The sequence below is a fragment of the Juglans microcarpa x Juglans regia genome, chromosome 1D, assembly GCF_004785595.1.
Source record: "Juglans microcarpa x Juglans regia isolate MS1-56 chromosome 1D, Jm3101_v1.0, whole genome shotgun sequence".
Lineage (NCBI taxonomy): Eukaryota > Viridiplantae > Streptophyta > Magnoliopsida > Fagales > Juglandaceae > Juglans > Juglans microcarpa x Juglans regia.
The window spans coordinates 11,869,820-11,895,159 of record NC_054594.1 but is presented as its reverse complement, the minus strand read 5'-3'; the positions used below and the strand labels follow the sequence as shown (position 1 = coordinate 11,895,159).

General features: G+C 35.0%; 1 protein-coding gene and 1 long non-coding RNA gene across 2 annotated transcripts in view; one reads left to right on the top strand and one right to left on the bottom strand.

Annotated features, from left to right (window-relative positions):
• LOC121236787 overlaps positions 1-11,814 on the top strand; it is a 28,384-nt gene extending 16,570 nt beyond the window's left edge. Inside the window, exons 3-5 of the long non-coding RNA XR_005934807.1 lie at positions 334-343; positions 9,818-9,822; positions 11,803-11,814. This is a non-coding gene — a long non-coding RNA (uncharacterized LOC121236787). The remainder of the gene's footprint in view (positions 1-333; positions 344-9,817; positions 9,823-11,802) is intronic.
• Positions 11,815-23,059: 11,245 nt separating this feature from the next.
• LOC121240957 (dof zinc finger protein DOF2.5-like) lies at positions 23,060-24,980 on the bottom strand. The gene is given in 3 exon segments (XM_041138478.1): positions 23,060-23,556; positions 23,559-24,182; positions 24,810-24,980. Coding segments are annotated over 3 exon segments (834 nt in total). The 5' UTR covers positions 24,837-24,980; the 3' UTR covers positions 23,060-23,373.
• Between the last annotated feature and the right edge of the window lie 360 nt (positions 24,981-25,340).

Below are 25,340 nucleotides of genomic sequence, written 5' to 3'. Positions count from 1 at the left end.
CTTGAGTTGAAATTGTCTCGCTTCACGAACGTAGTTACAGTCATCTCTATCACGAAATTTCAGATTCTCGTATCCAAGTCACTTCAACTACAAAAGCGTTTTGTTTTTCTTTCTCAAACCTATACTAGGCATTTTATTTGTACTCTAAGTTTTTTTTTTAAACTCGTTATCCAAGTTCTTGTAGCTTGTAATAAATCTTTTTTTTTTTTTTTTTGGGAACTGAAGATATGCATGTTCAAGCACAATATAAGACAAGTAAAATCCTTCATAAAGGCTTATAGTAGCATTTGTCTTAAGTTTGCATCCAAATCTCTCTATTCACCTTAGCTTAAGAATATTAGATGTTATGCTTATGGAAGTTCTTTGGTGAACACATGGGAGTGTTAAATATCTTAATTTTCTTATTAGGACTGATTTTGGAACTTCTTCTTTTCACATCAAAACCCAGTCCTTTTTCCATACTTTGTGTGATATGCCCAGACTTTCAGAAGAAAAAATTGTGATCCCCTCAACCCCTTGCTTGGAATTTGATTGAAGTCAAGGTGTCAAGACATGTAACATTAGTTTCACACCCTTTACGCTTATGACAGTAAATATGCGTGAATCTAGCATGTGCCAAATAAAATACATCTCAACCCAAAAGCTTTCATGGTCACCAAAAGATTTTATATTATAGATCTTACGTCCTTAAGTAGAAATACTATCATCATTTATGTTTCATTCCAACTCCTCAAGGTCTGTCTGCACTTCTTAAAGATTCTGTTTAGCTTGCTTTGCAACAAAATCTACAGTTTCGAAGAACGGGACCATAGCTAGACTACCAAAGTGAGATGACAATTAGTAAGTGCTCATGATATCAAGTAATGAAAGTTATCAACAAATATGCAAATGTAAGTTTATTTACTTTAAATCACCCCATGCTTTATTTTCTGTAGTTAATAATTTGAAAGTGAGGTACCTGGAAACCCTAGAGACATCTTTGAATTTCTTTATGTCCATTGGACCAGAGACCTTTATACTTAGAGACATGTTTGAATCTCTTTATGTCTACTGGGCAAGAGACCTTTATACCGAGAGACATTTATATCTTTTGAATCTCTTTACGATCGCTAAACTTGGGGAATTTATCCCCTCAAAGTCCAAATGCATCTACTCGACCAGAGACATTTATCCTCTTTGAGTTCAAGAGCCCTGTTTGTTCGCCATTAACTCATAAATTTCCATACCATTTACACATAGATGAAATCTCAAAAATAATTCCATATCTTATGCAATAATGTCATTTATGATAACTAATGATTTTCAATAATAAGATAATGTAAATCGTTCATGCTAAACATCAACACTTAATACCTTATCATTCATAGTATATTGTAGAATGGAGTTCGAAGGTATGTTACAGCTTCTCTTTAGTACAAGCTGGTCACGGTGTTTGTGGTTTAAGTTCCTCGACGCAATGTGATGCCCCTAGATTTCGCTTGGGATCGGACGGATTCTGAAGCATCGGGACATGCAACACAAGATTATCTACCTCCGTTCTGACAATTAAAGATGCAATGTACCTAGCATGCATCTAGCAATATGCAATATTCAAAGTGGATAATTTTGTTCTTGAGCAATACTATGCACCAAATGAGATATATTCCAAAAACCTTGAAACATAATACATAAACATGAAAGTGATAGTCGTTTAAAATTACAACATGAGTCAAAAAGGTTTGTAATTACAAAAGTATAGGAGACAAAGTGTAGCATCCTACCTAAAAAGCTTCTTACGCCTTGATCTTAGTAGCTTTAATTCTAGTTAATTAGGAGTTAGGCTATTTGAGAATAAGAACAATTTGGATACTTGAGTAGGCAAAAGGAAATCTTTGGAGCTTGGTTGGGTTAGTAGTATTATTGCAGAGAATTTTTAGTGTTTTACTATTTTTAAGGATAAAAAGCCAAGAGGCCTATAAGGTAGAATTTTTAGTGCATATTGGAGGTGCCACATTAATGGGCTAAATTATTTTGGTTAAATATTTGATGGAATTTGAGAAGGCCCAAAAAGTGGTTTACTAAGGGCCAAGTTGTTTGGCTTAGGCAAGAAATAGGACTTTAGGGTCCTACTATACTAAGGATGTGATGGGCTAAGGATAAGATGTTAAAAAACCTTAGGCCAAACTTGGGAGATATAAAGTTTTACGTCTTTCTTGGAGGACACTAGAAAATTGGTCCAATATAAATGACGTAAAGCCATTAGGCCTAACTTAATAAGAGGAAGGCCTTAGGCCCAACTTGGAAGACATAGACTTTAGGCCCCACTTAATAGATACAAGACAATGGGTCTAACTTATCAGACCCAAGATATTAGGCCCAACTTAGTAAGCATAAGGCCATTGGGCCTAACTTAGTAAGATTCAATACGTTGGCCCAATTGAGGAAAGACCCAAAGATTAGGACCCAACCTAGTAGGCCTTTGAGTCCATGGATAGGCCCCACAAATATGGACATAAGGTCCATATAATAACCCACTCCAAAAGCCCTCAACCAAGACTTGCACTTTTGGCCCAACAAAAGCCCAACCCTTGAAGCCCAAAGCCTTGCCTTTTATTTCATTCTTCCAATTGGAGCCCACATACACCATACCATTGGTTTTCCCTCAAGCCCAAATTGTGCCACAAGCCTTTAAGGTTCCCATCTAACCATGGTTAAGCTTCTACCTTGAGTTAAGAAGCACTAATCATCTCACACGTGATTAGTAACCTTTCCATGTGTCTAGCTAAACTTTTCTTTAATTTATTTTCCCCATTTATAATCTGAAATTTTTGGTTCTTATTGTTGATTTGCTTGTTCTTAGACTAATTTAGAAGTCTAGACTTGAGGCAACACATGTCAATAGAAGCAAAGCCATGTCAATGCCTAAGTCACCACCAATCAGCATGTAGGTGCACCTTCATGTGCATTGCACCAAATCAACCACTAGTCCACACCTTTTACACCATTTTCTCAAGGGAAGTTTCATTATTTACACCCCAACTTAACCCTCCTAGTTCAATTCTAGCACTGGACTAATTGGCTCCATGAAACCAAGACAAGAAAATCAATTCCATTACAAGCCTAGTTGAAACCAAACCGAGTGGCCTTGGGTTTCAATTGAATTTTCTGCTCCTATTATGGTCACTACCCCATGTTACCTCCCTTGTCTTTTTGTCCCTTGAAATTTATTCAAAGCACTCAAGAGAAAGCTTACCCAATTACCTCCCCAAGGCAGCCCAACCAATTAGCTCAAAGAGAGGCACTCACTTGAAATCACTTGGTTGAACCATCACCCATTTCTCCACACCTCTCCTCCAAGCCTTCTCATGAGTCTTGAGAGCATTTCTCCCCTTTAGTGAGCAATAGAGTGAAGCCGAGTGAAATTCTTAAGAGTTCTTGAGTGAAGTTGTTTTGAGAGCTTTAAGGGCCACGATTTCTGTAAGTAATCTTGCCCTATTTTAAGTGTTAGAATGGCATGTTAGGCTTTAATTTAAGGCATGGGAAGGAGGTTTTGATTGATTTTAATTAAGGTTTAGCATGCTAATGTGAAACCGGGTCAAATTTGATGTTTTGATAAAATAAATTACTTTGGGTCAAGTTTTTTAGCCGTGGCATGACTTGATATGATTTTATATGATTCACTAATGTCTTGGAATGAATTTTGAAAGTTTAATTTCAAGGTTGGAAGCATGCCATAATAGGTATTAATTCTATCTTGTGTTGATCATCTAGCATGCATCGATTTTGATTAGTTTATACTTAAATTATAGAAGGTTTGATTATTTTACCTAAGCTTGAATAATGTGCATTTAGAAAAGCCTTGTGATTGGGATAAGAATTAAAATGCAAGATTTAACTAAGTTTTGAAACATCTTTGGGTAAGGAAAGCTAGAAACATGATGCATGCTTAATGGATGAATTAGTGAAGATTAAGGTCTTAAAGCCATGTTTAAGTGTTGGGATGAATTTGTTTGATCTGAGCCTATGTTTTTAATTTGTCACTTAAGTTATAATTACTATTGGCACTTGAAGAGTTTGAGTACACATGCATCCATAGAGGTTGAATAGTTGAAATCACATCTAGGTCTTATTAAAATGTATGCCACGGGTTGAGTGTAATTGACATAGTTATACTTTGATTCTTACAATTATAAGGGCATAGATGATTTTAGAATATAGAAAATGTGGTTTGTGAAGTTTGGTGAATTTTGAGGCCTAAATGCAAGTAGTGAACATTTAGGGCCTTAGTGGAAATTTTGCTAAGTATAGGGGCAGTTTTGTAAATACTGAATCTTTGAACCCTTTGATTGTCAACATCTTCCTCAGAGACTCAAATCCTAACTTAGTATAACTTTGATTATAGACGCTTCGATTCTCTAAACTCGGGAAGTTTGTAAGTTAGCTTCTAACTTACTCTTAGATAATTTATTTATGATTCTTGTATAAGCTCCACATTCATTTTGCAAATGTCATTTTAAGCATGAAACATCATATTATATATTGAGTATTTGATTACTTGCTTACATGACATGTGAAATTTTTACCATTTTTAGCATATTGCATATAAATATCATTTTCACATGAGTGCTTGCTACATATGCACATGTCATGAAATTCATTTTTTAAGCATAGCATGCAAATAAATTTTTTCACGACCCCAAAGGCTTGGATGAGAAATTATCATAGTGGAACTACTCTGTCAACTCTGGAGTGAGTAAAAATGGAGTGACAATCCCTAAGTTGACGAATAATAGTCAATAGACTTTAAATGGATTCTTTTTAAAGAATGTCGGAGAGAAGTCGTATATGGCACCTAATGCTGGTAGATGCCTATATTATGATGAAATGTTATGATGATAATATGTTATGATGAAATGATATGATACCAATGCATTGAGAATAATGTCTACAGACAAAGACGTAGTGTCAATATGAGTTGTGCTACTATCACCAGCAGGTGCTCATAATGTATATGGGAAACTGTGTTACTACCATACGTATGTTAATGATGGCTTTAATAATGATGAAATGTTATGATTTTTTGAAATGAGAAAGTGAAAATATTTTCTGAAAGAGAAAGTGCATCAAAGTTTTTCTGAAAATGTTGAAGAACCTGGATAGGAGACAAATACGACTTTTTTTTTTTTTTTTCCCAACATATTATTGCATCTATCTCATGTTTATCATTAATGATGCATATATTATATTTGTGCAAGTTGGTTGTTTAACTTACTGAGATTTCAAGTAATTCTCATCCTTGTGGACCCACTATCATTCCTCCTGAAATGATAGAAATTATGTCAGGACCGGTAGAGGATGAACAAGATTGACTGCTAGATACAAATGATTGAAGAGAAGCCGTACCATGAGTGAAGACTAGATATAATTTTGATGCTCATAAGTATTAACTCTTCACACTTCAAAGCGTATGAAAGAATTGATGTAAGCATGTAACTCGGATTAAGTATTTTCTATTAATGAAATGCTATCCTTAAGTTTGAACTTATGGTTATTGATATTATTGGGATGTTTAGTTCATTCTGAAATAAATTTTTATAAGTCACCCTATTTTTTGTTGTGATTATTGCATACTGATAGTTGAATACTAGGATGCATTACATATTAACTGTCATGAACGAGGGTATTTAACCTTGTGTGCATGTCCTGACACTCCAAGTCTCTGTTACATCCTAAGAGAGGGCTTGGGGCGTCACACAGAGCTCTGCATCATGCATGTACTGCCTGATCGACCGTCTCCAGTCGACCAAAGTCTGTTGCATCTCCTAGTTCTGACATATCATCTACCATTACGGGGGAATGGTAGTTGGGAATACCATGGTGAGATTTGAGTACAAATTTACCATTACGGGGGAATGGTAGTTGGGAATACCATGGTGAGATTTGAGTACAAATTTCAGCAAGTCAATAAAGAACTTAACTGATAGTTTAAAAATGCATGCAAGGCAGTAAAAACATGAATACATAACATGATCATAAATAAGTCTGGCATGACTTGACAAATAATATGACATGTACTGATATGGCTGGAATTGACATGAGAAAAACTTGATCATGGACTAAACTTGAAACTAAACTGAAATTGAACTTGACATAACATGAACTTGAACATCAACTGAAACTGAACTGGACATTACATGAACTTGAACGTGAAATAACATGAGCTTGAACATAATACTTGAACTTGGAATCTTGTTCAATAATTAAACATTATAAATAAAAGTGACTATATGGGTGCAACACGGTTCTCCTTGAGCCGCGTGTCCCTATTGATTACTGCATCACAATACAATTATCTGCACCAACTATGAATACATTAACATACGTACCAGTTCACATATTATGCACTTGCTATGGAAAACATAATGTATGTATTACGTGATATGTATTTGCACCAGCACGAGTACATACAACGTGAAATTGAAGGTGTAGGAGGCACTATCAATGTTAGTGACTGACTTCGCTTCTAATGACTAGGTAGTTAGGTCTTATTCAAAGTCTGTTGATCTTTACCATGTCAACGCATGAGATTTCACACTAATTTAGATACTCCAGCGTGAATAAAAAGAGTTCAACTAGGATATTACTACATACTAGCACTTAGGGTCATGATAAACATAAATCGACTTGATGTGGAAAAACTATTTTCAAAATACACTTTGTACTCGAGACATGAAATGAAAGAACAAATGAATAGATCTAATGTAACTTGAGATGAATGACATGACATAACATAAAATAGACAAACATTGCATGATAGATATAATGTGTAACAAATAAACATTACGTGACATAATATAATATGTAACAGACATACATGTAGTGACATGGCATATATAAGAACATAGACAGATGTTCCTTTATGAATACGCATACACAATAATTTGATAGTAAATTAGAAGTTAACTTACAATGATCGTTGCGTGACAAACTAAAACGCGCAAAATACGAGAAACTGTAAGTAGAGTTTCTAAATGCCAAAAACTCATCACTAACAGTTTAGAAACATAAAAATATTATGTTAGAAAAAAATTACCATTTTACCCTCTACATGTGGAAAAATGACAATTTTATCCATAACTTAATGATTTCACAATTTTATCCCTTATGTAAATTTTGTCCTAAGCACTACCCTTAGCTCTGAAGGTTTTGTGTCTTTTCGAAACAACTCTAAGAACTCCAAAAGTTTCAATGCATTCATAACACACTCCCAATAACTATCATGCTTTGAATCATCAATCCAAAATCACAAAAATCCAACTTAAAGAATTCTGAGTTAACACTTTCACCAAAATCGATTCCTATATGGTTTGGTTTTGATCAAACCCTTTGATCCGAAACATAACAAGAAATAAATCACAAATCAAAAACATCATATGGTTAAAAATCATGTCCTAGAATAAATTCAAGTAGTAAACTCAAGAGCACATGGCGAAAATTGAACCAAAACATCAATCTACCTGAAAACCTCAAATACATGACCTAACCGAACCTTTCATGCATAAAAATCCATATCTTTTTAACAAACACCAAAATGCCTTAAACTAGCATTCTAAGATGTAAATCAAAGTCCTAGGAATATTATATGTAAATACTAAAGCCAATGGAGCATGCTTTCACAACAAAAGATCAATATTATTCAAAATAGAATATGTTTTCAACCTTCCAGTTTTCAACTTTTTAGATCTAAGTAAAACTCTCATCAAAAGCTTACAACATGCAATGAATATTTATCAAACTTATATATTAGCAAGTTAAATATACTCTATAAAACAATTAGACCAAGATATTTCCAATAACTTGGTCAAAATCATCAAAATATCACACATTGTCCAGATTATTGCCCTGAATGACCTCTTTATGCTTGAACCAACTTTTGACCCATCGAATGATCACAAAAATAAAATAAAGCATACCAACAGAAACTAGACTTGAATATGAACAATTTTTGTGAGAAAATACTTATAACAATTTCCAAAAAGTTGAGCAAAGTAAGCCAGAAAATCTGTCCAAGAGCTTCTCTCTTTTTCTCTTCAAGGGTTGGAAAGTGACCAAATGAAGGGTAAAATGACCTAGACGCCTCTTAAACATCTGGAGGGTGATGTTAGGGGTGTGAATGACACTTAGAGTGATGGGGTTGTTAGCCAAAACAAGGGTCAAAGCCAACCCATGATTTTCTGCCACAAGCTACCATGTGAGAGGGAGGGGTGAGGTGCCCCTTGGCTTTTCCATCATGCACTATTTGGGGCTGCTCTAGGCAGTTTTAGGACTGCCATGGTAAGGGAAACTTCCTCCACAAGCATTGCTTTGGTGGCTCAATTTTGTGGGCCTTAACTGAATGGGGTTCCATTTATGGTTTCAATGGGGGTGTTGGTTGCTATCAAGCCAAATCCAATTTTTCTTGGTCCAATAAAACTTACAAGGTTTAAAAGAATAAATAATGATGTAATAACGTGAATTTTAGTGGTTAATAGCATGTGAAAGTGATTTAATCAAGTGATTAGATACTAAGCTAAAATAGGTTCATTTAGGGTTTGGAGGCAAAATTTGGGGTTTTGGGTTTCATTTTTCTCCAAGCTTTTGGGGTTTCAATTAGATTCCAAGTGCTTAGGGTTTCTCTAGGGTTGAAACCCTTTTTGGTTTGACTCAATATAGATGGTTGGATGGAATAAGGTTTTGCTTAGCTGACATGATCACAAAACTTGATTTCCTTCACATCTCTAGTTCATGGTTCCTCTTGGTGCCAAGTGTCTGATACTATTTAGCAAGTGTAGCTAAGATCTTTCCAAGTGTCCAAATAAAACTTCTCTAACCTAGTCTAGATATTCCGCACTCTGATTTTGAAAACACTAATCCAGGTGCTAGCAACGAGGCCTTAATAAACTCTAAAAAAATGTGAAAATAAATTTACACCATAAAATCCTAAATATTCATATGAAACTAGGAGCGTACGTTTCTGTGAAATTCAACTCTTAAGTGGCTAGAACAATTCAAAATGTATTTTCGAACAAGCATTATTCTGGAAATAAAAAATAGTTCTATTGTGCCATAAAATCCTAAATATTCCTCTGAGACTAATGGCACAGACTTTTTCTCATTCTCATGCATCTAAATAGCTCAAATAATTAATATTGCACTTCTAGCACCATAGTGAGTGGTAACCTTAACCATGTTGACAGACTAGCTAAAACCTATGTGATTGATCGATTTGTGAAAACTTTTGAAATTTTCACGAAGTTCCTAAAGTCTAAAGAAATTCCTCCATTGAATTTGTAGTGGCTTGTTGCACGCATGCAAGAACATATTCTTCTTGTAAAAAATGTTGGCCGGTCTCTTACTCTCTCCCATTCTCGCTCTACTTCTATCTCAAGGTGTCACTCTTAGTCTCCGATTTACTAACAGGTGCAAGGAAGAAGAAAGAAAACAGTGGTGTCTACTCTGGTGCTTGGGTGAGATATTCAATCAAGAGAAAGCAGTGTACTATGCGTTGTCAATAAAGCTATGAGCTATCAAGAGATTCGATGTGAGGTGCAGATAGAAATGAAAGGTTGCAAATAATGCATGATTTCCGATCGTCCTTTTCTATTAGAGAAACATGTTTACTGTGCACTTAGATCGAATTCAAGGAAAGCTTAATTCGAGTGCTAGATGACTAACATGTTGCATGAAAATGCCAAGCATCTCGACCAAAGGATAGCTCGATACACTAGACCAAACTCATGAGAGGGGCGGGAAATGCATTCTGGCACTTTCTTGGAAGACTCAGAGGTGTACTTCTGAGCATTTGTTTGATCATTTCGAGGAACAAACTTCTGTTTGGTCTCTGTAATGCCTCAATGGAAGGCCCAAACCACGTAACCTATACTCTAAAATGACTAGTTAATAATACAATTGGTGCCCCATTGGAACCTTATAAAGAGCAAGAACTTCTCATTCCCAAGCAATGTGGGATCTCATACACCACTTACCCTTATCCATAACATATGGGGTATCACAGTCGCCCTACTCTTAGCACTTACCACACTTATTCGCCTAACTATATATGCCCATCCTAACCCTTTGTTGCCTGTTCGGTATTGCCTATCCCACATTCTACATTGCTCGATATTTACCTGCACCAATCCTTTGCCCGCAAATAATTTTGCTCAGCCAAGTACGTTGCTCGGTCGCTTGATGCTTGTCCAAGTAAGTTGCCCGGGCACTCATTGTTCGCCCAAATGTCAACTTGCTCACCTTGTTTTTCCAAATAAATAAAATCTCATTTTCCTCAATTTTCTTCTCAAGTATAGACTTGCTAAGACCGTGGATCTCACAAAAGCCATCTCAACTTTTTGTTCTTTGACATGACTATTTCTATCTAATATGCAATATAATATTTTAACATGGACGAGAAACTGAAATTGAAAAAAATAAAAAAAATAAAAAATAAAAAACCCGAAAAGGGAATGCTGGATTAAAATGCTACCTCATATTAACAATTACATAGAAAATTGTTCTAAATTTGTAGAACATAAAAATATTGTAAGTAGAATATTTGAACACCGAACTTAAGTGCTAATAAACAACAATTGAACTGTTGAATCCAAGTAGTGATAAATCACTGATAATCAACATTTGAACACTTGAATTTAAGCACTGCTAAATAAGCGAATGCTTTAGACTATTAGTATTGTCATAGTTTTTTAACTAAGAGTGTTGTGTCTTTCTCGTCTCATCTATGTTTCTATGACAGCTTAACTAAGCTAGCGAAAAATCATGGCAAATCATGGTGACCTCTATTCAACATGCTAATGACACTATAAATGTTTAGTTCAAGTTCTAAATAATGAGATACATACAACCAGTTACAACAAATCATTACATTTGCAAAAACGTCACTTTCAATTCAACAGTATTGTAGGCCAAATTTAGTATCCTATGGAGTTCGTCTACTGTGAACACCTGCCACGTACCAAAAGCCAATAAAATCAGCACATGAGATCTTGAATCACAGAGAGAGAGAGAGAGAGAGAGAGAGATAGAGGAGAGAGGCATGGGCTATGTTTGATTGTGGGCAGATGATGGTATCTTGAGGTGGGTGTCTTGTGGTGGTTTGTAGTGGCAGTTGTATCCTTGGAATAGAAGCACGATAGTGACTATGGACAAAAGCACCAAAGGGGAGGTGATGCGAGACTTGATGGCATCCTAGGTGTTGTAGTTATTGAGGGCAGTAACGATAGATCAGTCGCAGTGGAGAAAAGTGTGGCAAGGGGCTAGAGGAACACATGTAAGGTTGAATATATGGATCTTGAAAATGAGATGAGATTGTTCAACTTCTTTATTTATATACATGATGTTGCAAGCTGATCATGTTGTTCATCAGGTCAACTAGTTGTAAATAAATCGTAAAATGTTTTGTACGATTATCACTATGACCCAGTCATATGGTTAAAGCAGGATGAATGTCCCAACATATATATATATATATATATATATATATATATATATATATATATAAATGACCCAAGATAAAGTGCCAATAACCAGTAAATGAGAGGCCATGCCAAAGTTGGTGTACATATATACATATATATACGATATTTGCAATGTACGGTTGCCCATACATTTTCCTATACATAAAAGTTCAATGCGCACTCTAGATATAAACAATATATATATATATATATATATACACACACACACAACATTTATAAAAGAGAAACACTACAATCATAAAAAAATTTCACAAAAATAAACTCATAAATTGACATGATTTTTAGATTTCAGATGAAAATATTTTATTGAGTAATATTCATCCATTATTATTTTTGTAATAAAATATTTAGAATATGTTTTCTTCATAGAAACTATCGAGTGATCTTTTAGGAAGTCCATCTTTTATTCTAGTATGTAATCTAGTTTATCAACTTTCATATGAAATCTAGATATTTTCATATCACATTAATAATATAATGCTATAATTGAGACCTTAAATAAATTTTTTCCTGCTCAATGAATCTAGATGATAAAACCTCTCAACTATTTTCATATAGATCATCAACCTTAAATGTTTTTCTTGTATTTTCACTTTAGATTTCATATTAAGAAGCCTAATATATTGTATAATAAAAAAATTTGGGATCCATATTAATAAGTTTATTATTTCTCCTAAACATAGTTTTAATTCAATTTTGGTGGGGCCTAATCCTTGAAAATAAATAATATATAGAAATTATACAAAGTTTTAAGGCTATAGAAAAACATTGGAGAGACATTTCTATATATCTATAATGAAATTTTAGAAAGTTTTAAAGAGCATATGAGGATTATAGTTTTTTTTTTGGCAGTCGGGGGAGGGGGGGTTTATTTTCTATATTTATAGAATTATGTGATAACCCGGCTAAGCTAAGTCCTTACTTGTCACTTTTCATTTCTAAATGGACTTAAGCCCATTGGTTTGAAGGGAGCTAGGGTATGGGATTTGCATTAAACCATGTCTTGTGTAGGTGTAATAGGCACCCAAGCTCAAGGAAAAAGCCCAACACTTGGTCATTACGGCCCTTTATGGGATTAGGGTTTGGAGTGAGGAGAGATGCGCCCTTTTGCATGAGAAACCTTTGAGTTTCCTAAACCATAATCATTAGGCTCCTAGGAAAAGGGAGTGTCATCTTTTCTAAGAGACACCGCCACTTGTCTCTCTTGCAATAAAGATCTAAGCTTCTAGAAGAAGCCATGTGAAGCAGGAGGGAAGCCTTAGGGTTTCGGCTCACCTAGGACACACGCCAACCTCACCTCCCACCATGCCACTTGGCAATAATGCAATCTCACTCCATAAGTTCATTGTATCTGGACCCAAAATTGGAAGAAGGAAGGAAGAGAAGAGGATTTCGGAAAATCCGAGGGACACGCCACCCTCATTATTTTGCCACATGACAGAAGAAGCAATCACAAGGAGAGTTCGGTTTTCTAGTAGATACGCCACTTGGCAAGCATGCAAACTAAGATATGAAGTTCCTAGAAGACCTTAGGGTTTCGGCCAAATGGTGTACACACCACTCACAAATAGCTTCTAGAAGAATCTTTGAGGCTTTCAAGAATGGCAAGAGACACGAGCCCACTTCTTGCCATTCGGCAACTATGCATTTGTTTATCCCAAGGTTCATTGCATCTCGACACAAAATGGATGGAACAAGGCTTGGGATTTCGGTAAGGGAGGCACCACATGTCCTCCATGCAAAGGAGACCTTTAGGTTCCCAAGGGAAAGCGATGATGAGGGAGAAGAAGAAGAGACTTTTATTAAGGGCTAGAAGAAAGGGGCCACTTTTTATTTTTTCAGGAGTTAGTAATGATAATAGAAAGAATGAGTGTGGAACAAAGAGCATTTATAAGAGGGGCAGTGATGACTGGCACCCCTTACCCATGCTAAAGGAAAACCAAGAGTCATTTTACTTCATTTCAGATTTTCTTTCCCTCTAATCTCCTCTCTATCACACTTACTCTTGAAGAAGGGAACCAAACATTGTTTTCCTTTCATCCAAACACCTATTCTGTACAAGCAAGGATTGGAGATCCAAGAATACTTTGTGGGAAAGGGTTGCCTAGTAAGAACCTTCAAGCTTCTATCTCATTAAGGGTTTGGGTTGAAGAGGTCTTGCCTAAGGGAGTTGAAGGATGTGTCATGGCCTTGTTATGAAGTCCCAAGGGACAAATGAAGTATTTGGTTCGACCACAAGAAGGTTACCATGCATAACCTTGTTTGGTATGATTTGTCTAGGGTTTATCTTTCACACACACACTTGTGTTCTTTAAACTGCGTGTATATAAGTTATAAGAATCACAAAAAGAGCTTGTAGTTGATTAAGGTTAAGACCATAAAACCCTAGTCCATGCCACCCATGTTTGGTTTAATGTTTGATTCCAAAGTCTTATGGTTTGAAAACATACACTTGCACGCTTGCTTGATAGTCCACACTTGCCTCTAACTTATTATTGGATAATATATCTATGTTTAAGTGTAAACTCTGCATCTTGATTGTTCAAATTGGATTATGAAATTGCTACTTGTTACATGCTATGATTTGTATCTTATATGTGCATGCTATATTCAATTTTTTTTGTTCAAATTACATGTTTAGAGTTTGAGGAAGGGTATATGTTTTATTGAACTTTCACATATTGTATACCAGTATATGTTTTGGCATATTCTAATTCTTTCACGCAATATGCATGATGCACTCTTTACATATGGCACAAGAACATGACATTATTGCATGGAAGTTACATGGTCACATATCTCATGTTTTTGGGTTATGCATTAAAAATAGTTTTGTCATGACTCCAATGGTAGGATGAGGGAATATCTTAGTGGAACTCTCTTGTTCATTTTGAAGTGATTAAATCAGTGTGGTAAACCCTAAGTTGATTAAAAAAATAGTCAACGGATTTCGAATAGATTATTTTTAAAAGATTTCGAAGCGTAGTAGCCACACCTAACACTAGTGGTGTAATAAATTTAAAATGCGGTGAAGGCGAATTGTTAACTACCATATCATATGGACCCTGACGTACTTTTACTTGGTCAAGAGGGTCGGTAATGTGATGCGGTAACTAGCAGGGAACCCACGGCTCCTAGGGACATGGCTTAATGATTACAAGTGATTGACATGAATCAAAATGGTGATATTTTGTTACATGGTCATTTTGATACTTGAGTAGTGCTACACCCACCGAGGGTGCACAAGACAGGTCTCGATAAGAGTAAAATATATTTTTTTTTGTTCATTCATTTTTTTATACCCTTAAACATTTTTTTTAAAAAAAATTCACAACATCATTAACTAATACTTGCTTAATCACTAAGTAAAAAAAAAAATTGTCGGGACTCAATTGTCGGTGAGAGTAGCATTTTTGTTGATACTTTGTTACATGATTATAAGGTCAATTGCTTTTTGAAAGAGAACACGTACAAGAAAGAAATGAGTTTTTAGTCAAGTTCATGTCCATACTCATGCATTCATATTCATGGTTTGCCTTATACATGCTTATGTTACCTTCTTGTATGTTATTAGTTTAACTTGCTAAGATTTCTTGAAATCTCACCTTAGTAGTTTTCACTATCATTCCACCCGGAATGATAAAAGTTGTGACAGGGATAGACGCTAGCAATACAAACGTGAGGATCCCCCATATATAGGTGAAGGAGGCCGTGAAAAGCCCTAAGCACTCTGCAGAACCAACGCTAGTAGAACAACTTGAGTTGGTTGAGAACTTTATATGTGAGGCGCTAAAGCCTTTTGAGGACCTATAGAAGATTCTGGATAAGGTCAAGGGCAAATAGGACATCTTCCAATTTATGTTAAGGAACCATATGATTTTTGGATATTTGGATTTTGCAATCACAAGGTTTATCATTTAAACCCTTATTTTGTATTGGAGATCTTTTGAACAAGTAATTTAGGATTAATAGTTATTTTTAGTTGGTACCATATTGATTGCTACAAGAAATATCATGTTTTCCCATGAATGCTTTTAGTGGTAAAAAGCATCATTTTTGTGAGAAAAACTCTATTCCATCAAATTTTATTCATACAAGGCTTGTGGGATAAGTCGCCACAAAACGTATTTTATCCCACGAAAGGTCCCAGACATGGAAAATACTAAGCTATTTTCACAACAAATCCCATGACAATAGCCTACTATGCTCACCGCAAAAGCACGTATGCATTCATCATTGCTTGCGGGAATAGGACCAATTATTGCGAGAGATACAAGTAGGTATTAATTATTATTACCCACTAGAACATTTGGTGAAAAAAAATTTATTTTGGCAAAACAAATGTATTTGTCGCGAGATGTATTCGCAGTAAAGGCTAAAAGAATTCAGAAAACAAAAGTTGTAAAAGCAAAAAAAGATGAGATTGAGCCAAAAATAATCATAAAAAATTGTCTAATATAAGCTAAACAAATATATTCAAACCTTGGAGATTCAAACTGACACTAATAACAATTTCAAAAAAATAACTAAAATTGTGTTAACATGTTTACAACAAAAACTCTTAAATGTGAACACAAGAACTCATTCAAATATGCGGAAGAGAAAACATAGCAGGTATAGTTATACCCTTTTTTTTTTTTTTTTTTTTTTTTTTTTTAATGTTATAGTTATACCTGTTAAAGCTAACTTCGAGCAAACCTCATCGTCTAGAATTTTAGGAGGCAAAACACTTGGGGTGTCCAACACATTCCGATTGGGATGGCTACCAATCTGAAAACAAAAGCAACAAAAAAAGAAAAGAAAAGAAATGATTAGAGAATGATAATAATTAAAAATGAGTATACATAAAGTAGCTGCTTGATTCTATTATTCCCACTCATTGCAGAGAGAGAGGCTAAGAAATACTCAAAACCAAGTAGCTAATAATCTTTTCTCTCTTAGCTTCCAAATGCAGTATCAAAGGGAGTGATGAGAAGGGATAATTTTTCTCCTTTTTATCTCTTTATAAGGTGAATAATAGGATTTAAACACTCCAATACATCCTTATGGTTGCAGATATAACCAGAACCAGTGGCTACAGATTTTGGTCATCTAAGCAGGGATTCCACTAACAAGTCCAACCAAATAGTGAATCAACAGTTCAAATTAATGATAACCAAGTACACTAAAAGAATAAGAATAACCAACTATACAACTAATACCACATTCTAAGGTATTAACAGATGCCAAAAAATTTCCAATGGGAAGTGAGGACCTGCTACAGCCATCCCTTGTATGCCCCTACTAATATGTACATGGCTCCAACATAACTTCCAGAAATACAATGTGTTTTATGACTCGATCTTACTTAGTTGTTTGAATTGTACAAGTTTAGACATGTGGGTTTGAAAATATATACTTAGATATAAACACCTTTTAAGTTATATAAAAACGATAAGTTGTCTATTTTTCATTTTATCATCTCAATAATGACAAACTCACTTGAAACAAAGGCCTAGAGACTGCACCCCTTCTTCAAATACACGCTTGAAAGAATCTTTAAATATAGAACGACCAAAACCTTCAGCTAGAACAACAAGGTCACTGGTTAATTGAACTAATTTCTTAATTCATTTATTTATTTTGCCCCTAAGAATTACAACCATGTAAAAAAACAAACTTTAAAGAATATATAAACTATAATGATCAGTTGCAAAGGTACAAAAAAATACATCACTCTTCATAATTTATCATAGTCAACACATTACCTATACAAAATCTATCCAATTACAAACTTTCTTAGTCCTTGAAATCAAACACCATATCATTCAACTCTACACAAATACTTAATACAAAGTCCAATTAAACTCTTCAGAGAGCATCCAACACATCCCCATACTTCACAGGACATACAACCACAATACAAGTACACATTTAATCCCATCACTTTGCACATGGTATCCGGCCACTTCACAAACTGCGCAATAATGCCCATCGCTTCAAATTGCACATCCATATCACAACTACTCCACATGGCACCATTTACAGTAATCCCACCACTTTACAATCACAACCACACCACAAACTTCACACTTAATCCCCATAACTTCATAATACACATAGTCACACCACAAACACACCATTCAAAGTCCATAGTTCACAACACATCACATTCACGATAATGATACACAAATCACAACCATATTGCAATCTACATCACAACTGCAACGTCACAAACACAACTGTTCTAAATGTAAGGGATAGAAAATATGCCATAAATCACGGTTTTTGTCTAGGCATGGAAGAGTTGGGTTGTTGACGCTGGGGGCCTTGTTGGGTCTCATGGTGGAAGGTTCATAGCAAGGGAGAGAAGACCACGGTGGAACTGTCAGCTTGTGGCAATGCACAGACAACTACCAAGAGAGGAAGACAAACCGGGTGCTGAGGGAGGCGTTGGGGCAGATTGTGGGTTGATCAGTATAGGAAAAACTGAGAGAGGGACGCAAAGGAGCTATCTGTGACCATGGTGTTGTGCCGTGGTGGGTAGATCCCTAGTTTAGAGAGAGAGACAGACAGAGAAAAGAATGGATGGGAGAGAGAACTAAGAGAGGGAGAGTGAAACTGAGAGGGATGAGAGGAGGTGGTGGTGGCGCTGCATCTATGGGGGCGGTTGAGAGAGAGACAGAGAGAGATGGCAACGTTGAGGGAGTGAGGGGCCAAGGGAGAGGATGTGTGCTTGGCTGGTGACGTTGTGCTTCTAATGGCCAGAAAGGGTGCCCATGATGGCAACGCTAGATAGTTTGCAGGGAGGGCCATTGGGGAGTTTTTGGCTTTTTTTGTTTGGGGGGGGGTGCGATTGACAGTGCCTAGAGGGAGGGGGAGAGAGAAGAGTGGAAATAAGGAAGGGAAATAGGATTTTGTTCAAGTGATCCTAGCCCTATATTCTAACTCTAATCCAACGGTGGAGATTAAAAATAATTCTTTTTAATTGTTTTATATGGAATACTTATTAATTTGCGGCGACAAGAAGTCTGGGAGCGTCACGAATTATGAACAAAATCTAAGGGATATTATGATTTTTCAAAAGATCTGAGGGGCCATGACCCCCCAATGGATCAACAGAGTTCCACTAGTATTTGATATATTTTATAATACAAATAGTTTTATGATCTAGCAGACCACATCAAGTTATGTAAGTTTGTGGGTTTACTCTTATAAATTCTTTTTGTAGTTAAAACATTTCTTTTTTAAAAAAATGAGTTCTATGAAGTCTACAAACAGAGAAATACAAAAAACTATCTTACAAATTTATGTGACTTGGTGTGATGTGTCTATCAATCAATATGTAAGATAGTCTTTTGTAATTTTTTCGTAGATTGAGCAATTTCCTTTCAATAAACTTCAAAATGCATCACTTTTAAACAGTCCTTAATGCATTTTTCTATAACTGATCTAAGCATGCCTAATAGTAATTGAAACTTCTCTCTTGATCAGAAAGCAATAACTTTGTGAAGGTATCGGTCAATAATTGTTCTTTAGTCCTGCATGCATTGTATTTTGCATGGCATTGATAAACTGGACACTTATTTACAATTAATGCACACAGTATTAATAGAATGATTTTTTTTTCTGGCTTTGTACAAGAGGCACGGATAAGCGGGTTCATAGAGATTAAGTTAAATATACTAAATTAAGATTTCAACGGTACTTACCTTTACATCTTCATATCTAGTTTCAAAGAACATAGAACGCGTGCCTCTCATACGTACACATCACTACAAGAGATTGGATTTTCTGAGACAAAAAATTTTGTCTAAAAAAACCCAAATTTCATCCCAAATTATATTTGGAGATGAAAAAATTTCGTCTCGAAAAGATCATCTCAAAAAGTTTTTAGAGACAAAAATTAAATTTTGTCTCAAAAATTATTTTTAGAGTCGAAATTGGGTAGATCCAGTCAAAACCGTTCGAATGGAATTTTTTTTTTTTTTTTTTTTTTGTTTTTTTTTTTTGTAGAGGATCCGATTTCCTCTCAACACATTGCTTGAATGAAATATTTCTTTGTTCGAACCGACACGTCCCTTCAAAAAATACGAAATAATCATCAAACTAATGACCATATTTCATCTTATCCGAATGAACGGAGTGTTCAAATAGATTTTATGTGTTCGAACTAATAAATTTTTCAAATGACTTGTGTTCGTATAAAAATTATGTCTGTTCGAACAGAAATTTTATTTTCAGAAATTATATCCGTTCGAACGGAGTTTTGCATATTAATGTTGTTCGAACAAATATTTTATTGTTCGAACGTCTGTATTTCTCAGTTGTTGTTTGAATGAATCTGTTTTTGTTCAAATGGAGTTATAAATAGTAATTTACCATTCGAACTGTATTAATCACACAGATAAGAATTGAATTAAAAATACCATACTAATATTACACAAATTGTAATTCAAACATCAATTATTCAAATGTTTTGGAACATCATAATATAAATGCAATTAAAGAAAAAATTAATTTTAAGACTATGGTGGTGGCACAGAGTTTTGGTACATCATTGGCTAAAATTGTTCAAATATTTTTTGGTTATTCAACTGCATCCTCTCTTCTAATATTGCCTCAAGATCCACTGCTCGATCTAATCGGATCAACAACTCTTTTTCCTCGAACTTCAATCGTTTTATCCCAAGTATTGTTTCCTCCAATTCCTTAGGCTTGTTGTCATTCAATCTGGCTCGAGAATAGGATGATGATATTGAGGATTGTTTTACGCAACGTCTTAAGCCCCTCAAATATCCAGAACGTGATCCAAGAACTTGAGAAAGGATCTGAGCATCGTTGATAGATGATGCATCAGATAGATCCGCAGCAGTTTCCTTAAGTGAGATCATCTTGTTCTACAAAAACAAAAACATTAAAATTAGTATAAGTAACAAAAATATTATGTGACAATGGAATTAAAGAAACTTAAACTTACATAATTTGTCTCTGTTTCGAGACTGACCAAAAAACCATCACAATTTTTATGTGCTTTAGCATATAATTGGGTCAAATCATAGTTAGTGAGACTTTTTTCTTCAACGACTATACGAGGACTAGTGGCTGCACCATCTGATTCTGACACACCGGCTGCATCCTCCACGCTAGCCCCGAATGTAGAGTTGGATGCTAGTTCGGATGGTAGTGAGAATGAGGATCTATCTGATGATGGTCTCATAGATGATCAGGTGTGTCAGCTAGTGTGAGACCCTTCGGCTCCTTCATATGATGGGAGCTAGGTGATCCGACAGGCCGATTGTATAGCATCTTTCAGAATGTTTAATTTGATTGTTGGCTATAACAACGATTCAAAAAAACACAAGACTGATTTTGGGATCGATCGAGCTAAATTTTTGCTGCGGGTAGCACATGGGGACCCCATTGATCTGGCATTATATTTCCTCCTCCGCATTCAATAGGAGTCATGTTTTTCCAGTGGAGGTAGTCTACCATTTGCATTGCTAATATCTAACCTCTTACTCCGATCAGGGGTTACAGTGTCTGTGACTGAGCGGAGGTCACTATAGACGGGGCCCCTTAACAAGATCACATTCAGCAAGAGCAAGGGACACTTGCAGAAAACTACACCAGACCAACCTAGTGTTCCTCCCATAGATGTAATATTGCCGCTGTTGAGAGACAACCTACTGGGGCTACTTTGGATCAGGTACAAGCTCGGTTTGTGGAATTTGTTGAACCCATCATAGAGAAGCTTAGGAATCTGGAAGGACACATTAAAATGTTACAAGAGGATGTTGATTTACTTAGCAAATATTGATCATTTTAGTTATTATTTTACTTTTTTATATTGTATTGAACATTATATATTTGGGATGTAATTAATGTATGGCTTTTATTTTTCGTGTTTGTTATCTTGTTTATTTTTCATTTTTCTTGCCATTCATGATAATATAAAAAATGATACTATCTTTAAAGTTATATAAATTTAATATAAAAGAAATTACTATAAAGTTTTAAAATTAATTACATAAAATTAATTTAGGAATTTATAAATATTTTAACTCACCGCAAATCATAATATATAATATATACACATTTTTATATTTTGAAAATGATAACAAATTAATGAAAAAAATATTTATAACTTTAATGAAAAAAATATATGCACAAATCCATACTAATAAACATATTAATGGAAAAAATGTCCGTTCGAACAAAGAAATTTAAGTTTGAATGGTTATTAAATTTCTTCGGAAAAAATAAATTAATTTCCTGCCAATATTATTATTCGAACAAACATTAATTCCAAGTTCGAATCTATTTTGTTCCGTTTGAACGGTTTTCCTTTTTTGAGACGATTTTGTTTGTCACAAAAAAATCTTGTTCTTATCTGTTTGAACGAATTTAGTAGTTCAGACGTTTTTGGAGACATCTCTAAAAATGATTTTTAGGGATGAAATTTAATTTGTCCCTAACAAATTTCGTCCCTAAAAGTCAAATCTCTTGTAGTGCAAGCCAAGGAAATGCACCACTTTTAACAGGATTTCTTCATGAACTAATTTTGACTAGGATTTCTGCATGAACTGATTTTAACAAGGCTTTGTGGTACTGATGCCTCTCCGTTCCGTCGCTTGGAGTGTTTTCCTGTTTACTACACCTACGTTCACTATTGTAATTTGTACTGCTTCGAATGTCTAGATACATTAACGCTAGCTACTTGAAAAAAAGAAAAAAAAAAAAAAGATAAACAAGTAAACAAGATTATTCTGTATGGACAAAAAGACCGTGAATTATGAATTTCTTAGTGGAGAAATGGTTTTTCAAGACGATCGATGGCCCTGAGAAATGTTTGGTGGTCCTCTCAACAATAAAAAGAGGTGGGCTCTTCAGAAATTTCCCAGTCTTTAATTTATGTTATTTTATTGAAAGCAGGTGGAGAGGACATGCAAGTAATGATGATGATTCAAGGAAATGGATCGATGTTAGGGTCCTCTAAACTTAGTGGGTGTCTAAAATATTAGATTACGGCTTAGTTGGGGCAGGTAAAGGTGTTTTTGAGTACAAATTGCTTTTGTAGTTTTTCCTTCATTTTTTCTGAACAATTTCCTAATTATTTACTTGGTATATTGTTATTTCTTAACATGGAACGGGATAGCGAGAAGTGTTGAGAAAAGTTGTGAATAGTAATAAAAAAATAATAATAAAATATTAAATAATTGTAAAAAGTAAGAATAATAGTAAAAAATAGATGAAAAATAATAATAAAATAATAAAATATTCTGAAAATATCTGAAATATATTATGTACCAAACGTAGATTAGAATTATTATTATTATTATTTTTTGATACAATCTACTTAGTTGCATCAAATCTTTACTAAAAGTCATGTCAGTCTAATGCCCTGATCATTAATTAAGGTCTTGATCAAGGTCATGAATCAGGCTGCATAAATAACGTAAGTTGGGAAGAGTACAAGGCACCATCATTTCAATAGCAACCTAACACTGGAATTAAATTAGCAAGTTAAGAAAGCAAGCATTGTTGGTAACAAACTCACGCAAATATTTGGAATCAACTTATAATGAAAACATTCGAAATTTAAAGCGCCATAAGGCTTCTGACAGAAGAATATATGAATACAGGCCATGTTGCATAGGAAAAAAACCAAGGCTTACATTCACCTTTTCTTCTATCCTTTTCAACCCTTCCCAAGATGAAAATCAAAGATCTTTAAAGCAGAGTCGAACGATATGTATCCTATCTAGCTCCTATCTGTTAATTATGGAAAAACATTAAACAAGTAATTACTACCAAGTACTGATAAATACGTGCAAGGAAGGAAGAGGAAAAAGCAATTTCTTGCTTTATATTTCCATTTGATTTACCAATATCCTCCATTTAACATTGAGCTCCAATATCCAGTTGAACTCCCTTGTCCCTTTTTCTGTTCCCCTTCGTTCGTGGTTGAAATCTGCTTTGATTCTCCAAAAGGAAACAAAAGCTTCCCACCATTATTCTCTTGAACCCCATACGGCCTACTTCCAACTCCATCAACAGAAAAAGTACCCGGGTAGGTTTGAATTCTTGGAAAGGGAAACCGGGTGAGTAAAGTGTGCTTGAATCGATCATTGGTGGTGGGATAAAAGTATTCGAACCCCTCGAAGCAATTCCAGTCCTTAGCAACTCCAAAGCTGAAAGAGGAGTACTAGAGGATGCAGAACCAGCAATTTGCTGATTCCTATTAATGTCGCTTTCAATTTTGGGCATGACTTCAACGTATTGGGTTTCACCATGATATCTTTCATAAGTTTGGAAAGTCAGATTAAGATCGTGGCCTTTCTTGGCACCATTGATAAGGTTTTGAGAAGAAATCTGCGAGAGACTTTGTGGATTAAGATCAGGAATCTTTGAATGAGAGGTAGAAGCTGCAGGTGTATATTTCTTGTTTTTTCTTGAACCTCCACCAACAGGAACGTTCCTGAGAGACCCACCTTCTGTCCAATACCTTCTACACGTCTTGCAGAAGTATCTTGGTTGGGTGAGGCTGTAGTTGTTGTAGTAACAGAATTTGGTGTTGGTTGAGTTGCACCTTGGACAATTCAAGTGCTCGTGAGGCCTTGTCCTTCTCTCGGTCAAGGGTCTTGTGTTTGAAGCTTCCCCTTCCATGGCCTTCACCAGCTGATCTTCTTCCTGAAATACCCATAGAGAGAGAGAGAGAGAGAGAGAGAGCCATAATTATATATATATATATATATATAGTGCATCATACACAAATCTAAAGCATCATTATATGAAAATAAACAAGCTTTCTCAATCGGTCTAAAGAACTATATACATGGTGTTTCTATATTAACAAGAACAAATTAAGGATTAAAGCGCATATATCTACGAGTAGATTAAAGACTGATATAACAAGTGGACAAGGCGCTAGAAAAACAAAGTAGGTTTCGAAAGCATAAAGGAGAAACTAAAAGAACAACTAATAATAACAAATAATACCTTTTTCTCCGTTTCTTTAACTCAGTTATCACATGCGAAAAAGCAAACAAAGAAAATTTTCGGTGCTTTTCATGTTTGAATAACAGATTAAACGCTCAGTAACAATAACTCCACAACAAATGAAAATGATTGATTAAGCAAACAGACTTGGATACTAGTGCCGTTGAACAGATGATGCATAAAACTAACAAAAATCTTTCAGAAAATAAGAGAAACTTGATCGATCGTTGTTAGCCTTGAATACATGAGCAAACAACCCTAACCCAGAATAAATGGCTGTGCACACAAAAATATAAGCAAGGAAACAAATCCACCCACCTTTGCCCATTGAGCAGTACCATCCATGAAATCAGAGAGATCAGACAGAGAGAGAGAGAGAGAATTCACCGCCTTTGTTTGCAGCTGCTGATCTATCTGGAAGAAAGAATGTTTTAGTTTTTTTGTATGATGGCTTATTACTTTATGAATGATGAAACTTAAAAGAAGAGATGAGTTTGTTTTGACCAGGACCTATAAAGTATCGTTAAATTATTGTTGTTTCACGTAGGAATTGTTTGTCTGATTATGTTTGTAATTATTTCCTTTTATTTTTTTAATATATATTTTTGGGGAATAATTATGAGGGTTTATTGTATTGGCCGGGTTCCTCTAATTTCTTCAGCTACATGGATTTAGTGGTATTAAAAATATAGTCACTAGTTTTTCAAAACAGATTTCGTGATATTACTCGATCTTGCATGAACGCCCATGATCAAAAGAGGACTGATCTCTCCTCATATTCGAAAAAATTAAAAATTAAAAAATCAACAGACATATTCTCTTTTTAACAATTATATTTGAAATGTTTTA